The sequence below is a fragment of the Orycteropus afer genome, unplaced genomic scaffold, assembly GCF_000298275.1.
Source record: "Orycteropus afer afer isolate SDZICR_OR568_19922 unplaced genomic scaffold, OryAfe1.0 scaffold00038, whole genome shotgun sequence".
NCBI classification, from domain to species: Eukaryota; Metazoa; Chordata; class Mammalia; order Tubulidentata; family Orycteropodidae; genus Orycteropus; species Orycteropus afer.
In genome coordinates, this window is record NW_006921625.1 from 14,279,529 (window position 1) to 14,284,407 (window position 4,879).

At 52.9% G+C, this 4,879-nt stretch overlaps 1 protein-coding gene across 1 annotated transcript; it reads left to right on the forward strand.

Annotated features, from left to right (window-relative positions):
• Positions 1 to 661: 661 nt before the first annotated feature.
• On the forward strand, positions 662 to 1,765 carry PRLHR (prolactin releasing hormone receptor). The gene has a single exon (XM_007936847.2). It carries the CDS (start codon positions 662 to 664, stop codon positions 1,763 to 1,765), a length of 1,104 nt encoding a protein of 367 aa, XP_007935038.1.
• Positions 1,766 to 4,879: the final 3,114 nt, after the last annotated feature.

Sequence of the window (4,879 nt, forward strand, 5' to 3'; positions counted from 1 at the left end):
GCCAGGGGCGCTGCAAGCTCCCACAGTCGAGAATTCCCCCCTGGGGCCAGGTTCTGGGGCCCCTTCTCTCTTTTCTGTTCCCATACCCTCCGCCCCTCCTCTGTCCTTTTCACTAGTTGTCCAGCACCCAGCAGGGCAGCGCGCGCTCCGCCCCCATTTTCCAAACAAGGGCGCGCTGGAGTGGAGGGCGGGGCGGAGGGGCGGCGCTGCCCGTCCCCCTCAAAAGCTGCCAGTCCAGCGGGAACTCCTTCATCCCGCCCGGCTTCCGCGGAGAAGCCAGCAGCCTGAGCCTCCGCGGTGAGCCGAGGACCGCAAGGGGACCGCAGCGATTCTGCCCTCTCTCCCCAGGACGATTTCCCGCCCCCCAGCCCCACTCACCAGGTAGGACCGTGCTTCTAGGTGTGGTCTGCGTGGCTTGCAAAGGCTCTATAGTGAGTAGGAGGCGTTTCGGTACCCTGTGCCAGCCTAGCCATCCGCAGACTTATTTTACGGAGGAGAGAGACTGCACTTCTAATTGTTGCTCTGCTACCAGGCATCCCAAAGGAGGACTTGGGTGCTTTCGAGGCTGAAAGGGGTAAAGAGAGGCAGGGATGGTGTGGGAGAGGGAGGGAGGGTGGAGAGTGGGACGTGACGCATTTTGGTTCTCTTCGGACAGGTGGCCATGGCCTCACTGCCCACTCGGGGCCCTGGGCTCCTTGACTTAGTCTCCGGGCCGCCGCCGACGGCCGCAGCCCCGGGCAACCAGAGCTCGGAGAGCAATGGGACGGCGGCCGGGCCCAACGCTCAGGCCGTCACGCCCTTCCAGAGCCTGCAGCTGGTGCATCAGCTCAAGGGGCTGATCGTGCTGCTTTACAGCGTCGTGGTGGTCGTGGGGCTGGTGGGCAACTGCCTGCTGGTGCTGGTGATCACGCGGGTGCGCCGGCTGCACAACGTGACCAACTTCCTCATCGGCAACCTGGCCCTGTCCGACGTGCTCATGTGCGCCGCCTGCGTGCCGCTGACGCTGGCCTACGCCTTCGAGCCCCGCGGCTGGGTGTTCGGCGGCGGCCTGTGCCACCTGGTCTTCTTCCTGCAGCCGGTGACCGTGTACGTGTCGGTGTTCACGCTGACCACTATCGCCGTGGACCGCTACGTCGTGCTCGTGCACCCGCTGCGCCGGCGCGTCTCGCTGCGCCTCAGCGCCTACGCGGTGCTGGCCATCTGGGCGCTGTCCGCGGTGCTGGCCTTGCCCGCCGCCTTGCACACCTACCACGTCGAGCTCAAGCCTCACGGCGTGCGCCTCTGCGAGGAGTTCTGGGGGCCCCAGGAGCGCCAGCGCCAGCTCTACGCCTGGGGGCTGCTGCTCGGCACGTACCTCCTACCCCTGCTGGTCATCCTGGTGTCTTACGTCCGGGTGTCCGTGAAGCTCCGGAACCGCGTGGTGCCGGGCTGCGTGACTCGGAGCCAGGCCGACTGGGACCGCGCGCGGCGCCGCCGCACCTTCTGCCTGCTGGTGGTGGTCGTGGTGGTGTTCGCCGTCTGCTGGCTGCCGCTGCACGTCTTCAACCTGCTGCGCGACCTCGACCCGCGCGCCATCGACCCCTACGCCTTCGGGCTGGTGCAGCTGCTGTGCCACTGGCTCGCCATGAGCTCGGCCTGCTACAACCCCTTCATCTACGCCTGGCTGCACGACAGCTTCCGCGAGGAGCTGCGCAAACTCTTGCTCTCCTGGCCCCGCAAGATCGCGCCTCGCGGCCAGACCGTGACGGTCAGCGTGGTCATCTGATGCCACTACGCCAGGCGCTGGCCACCGAGGGTGCCTGCCCCAGGCCGGACTGGGGAGCTTATTTTCGGCTGCAGAGCTAAGCCAGTGCCCCCAGGCCACCCTCCTCCCCGGCTGTCGGTCTTGTCCTCGTGTCACTGCAAAGCGTGAAGGGGGCTTTCGTGGGAGTCTTGTGCTTTGCTTGGAGGAGTTTAGGAAGAGGGAAGGGCATTTACTATGTATTCCTCTGCCTTTGAAGATCAAACAAGCCCCTTTCTGTGGGTTCAGCAAAGCATTTTGGGCCATGGCTGTCTTCCTTGGTTTCCCTGGCAGCTTGAGATGAAGGAGAAATGGGAGGGGCATTTCAAATGGCAGTGTTGGAGTTGATAAGACTTTGCAGTTATCATTTTAAAAGGACTCAGCGGATATGGCTGTACCTGATATTGCTTAGTCAGTCTGAATCTGTCAATTTCTAGCATTCCAGGAAAATATGTATTACAAACCTATATCCAGGACTTCAGCATCTCCTGAACAAGACCTTTATACACCTCAAGCATTTATTTCAGGCCACTTGAATTTATAGCACAAAAACACTTACAACCACCCTTCAAAAAGGCTTGCTTTTCTTTTCCTTCCTCCTTCCTGCCGAACTACTATTTGAAGGTGAGAAGATGAATTAATCAATGAAGAGACAGACAGGTAGGTAGTTGGTAGGTAGATGGAGAAGTCCAATTCACTTAGACCCATTGCTGTTTAGTGGATTCCAAGTCACAGCCTTCCTATGGGACAAAGTAGAACTGTCCCCACAGGACTTCCAAAGCTGGGATCTTCACAGGTGCAGACTGCCACAGTTTTCTCCCTAGGAGCAGCTGGTGGGTTTGAACCAGCGACCTTTGAGTTAGCAGCTGAGTGCTTAACAACTGTGCCACCTGGGCTCCTTTTCAAGGAAATGGTAACCGTATATAAGACAGATACGCTACATGTGTGTGTTTGTGCATACACACCCAGCATGTGCTACAAGACAGGCACTCAAATATTTGATGTTCTGCATACTCAGTGTGAACTGTGTACCGCAGCAGAGCATTCTCTAGTTACTGCAACAGATCAGTAGCAGCTGTGCACCGAGTGCTCCACACCTGCTCTGTGGTGACATACTTGGAACATGACCAACCCAGAATGCAAGGACCGGGAGAAGTTTATTCACGAGAACAGAAAAATAAACGCCACCTACAGAAAGCAGAACTTAATTCTTTCAAGGAATAATTCTTTCCAGGTGAAGAAATTGGGCCACAATACCAGGCTGATAATCCTCACCGTAACTTCCTGAGAAGGAGCTCTGGTGGCACAGTGGTCGAAGCATTCATCTGCTAACCAAAAGGTCAGCAGTTCAAACCCATCAGCCATTCTACAGAAAAAGATGAGGCAGTTTGCTTCTGTAAAGGTTTGCAGTCTTGGAAACTCTACGGGACAGTTCTATTCTCTCCTATAGGGTTGCTATGAGTTGGGATCAACTTAGTGTCAGTGGGTTTGTGTTTTGGTTTGATAACCTCCTGAGAAAACTGTAAATGAAGCCTGGGACAGAGGTCTCCATGTTGAATGTTGGAACAGTGACAGGGCAGGAGGGCAGGAGTCTTGGGAATGGACACCCAGTACCAGCTGCCAGATCAGCCCCTGTGGCATGACCTAGCCTCTGCAGCAACTTGGCCACCGTGTGTACAACTCAGTACTTCCCAGCTCATTAAAGAGTAGAATCACTGCTTTCCCCTCATGCTTCTCCTACTCTCAGAAACAAGTGCAGTCACTCATCAAAGTGTGCCTGAAAGAAAGTGAAAGAGGGGATGACAAGGACTAAATCCTTTACTCCACTGTCACCAACTACAATGGAAGAGTATTTATTATTGGGCTAGTTACCAATATGAAATCTTTAGTAATTACATGACTAGACTTTCTGCAGGATGGGAATGGGCAGGAAAAGACTGACTTGGGAGAAAGGAAAAAGGCAGATTAAATTAAAAATCCAAGCTATGTCTGGCAATGGTGGTAGAACTGACCTTCAGCTTCATCTGTGGACATGGAGAACAAAGACTTTGGCCTCTGACATCTCAGCCCACCCACTGCACTATGTCCCTTCCCTGCCCCAAATGAGCTCACCTCCCAGGAACCCTAGGGACTGAATCCTGGGCTCCCAGCAGCTCTGTTACTTGGGAGAGGTTCTGGTGGCTCAAGGACAGACATTTCACATCCCCTCAGCATTCTTTGGTGCATATGTGTGGAAAATGTAGGGCGTGAGGGAGGACTGAGGTTAGCTGGGGTCTTTGGTGCATATATGTGGAGAATGTGGGGGATGAGGGAGGACTGAGGTTAGCTGGGGAGGGATCTGATTAAGTGTCTTTGTTGGAGGGTTTAAATGCCTGGTTCCTAGCCCTGGCTGTTCATAGAACCATCCATACCTAGGATCCGCCCCTGCAGCATCTAACTGATTTGGGATGGGGCCTGGGCATCAGTATCTTCCAAAGCATTTCAGATGGTTTTTAAATGTGCTACCAAGGTGAAGCACCTTAAGAGTTATCCTCTTTCTAATGGATCTCAGAAACATCTAAATGGAACTTTAGTTAGATCTGCCGCAGGTGTTAAGAATTTGAGGTTGAATTCTATGGTGAGTTGGTGAGTTACCACACCATACTTGTTGAATACTCTTTTAGCCTACTAACTAGATCTAGTCTATCACACAGAAGTAAATCCTTACACTCAGGATAGGCAAGGATTCATTTCACAGTTTCAGTCATATCTCCTATATGGAAGACATTGTATGAGTCCAATCAGTATTTTTTTAAAAAACAAAAGGTACCATTATTCAACTTTAGATCAAATATATTACAAAATTTTAACTAATAAATTATTCCAAATTCTAGTTGCTAGGGTGTTAAAAAGATTAGAGTTCCCTGATTAGTTGGATTTAAGTCTACACCAACTGTGAAAAGAAAATGTCCTCATTAATTACTAGAAAAGCTCCCACCTGTTTCTGTCATGTCTTCAGCTTAAAATGCCTGGCATTTACATGGACTTTGTTGAGAGCCTGGAGAGGTTGGAGAATTATACCGTGTTGAGAAACATACCCAGTACCAAGTTATGGAAATT

Bases quoted from the DNA above. Each gene is read 5' to 3' on its own strand.
- PRLHR (XM_007936847.2), top strand. From the start codon at position 662: ATGGCCTCACTGCCCACTCGGGGCCCTGGGCTCCTTGACTTAGTCTCC.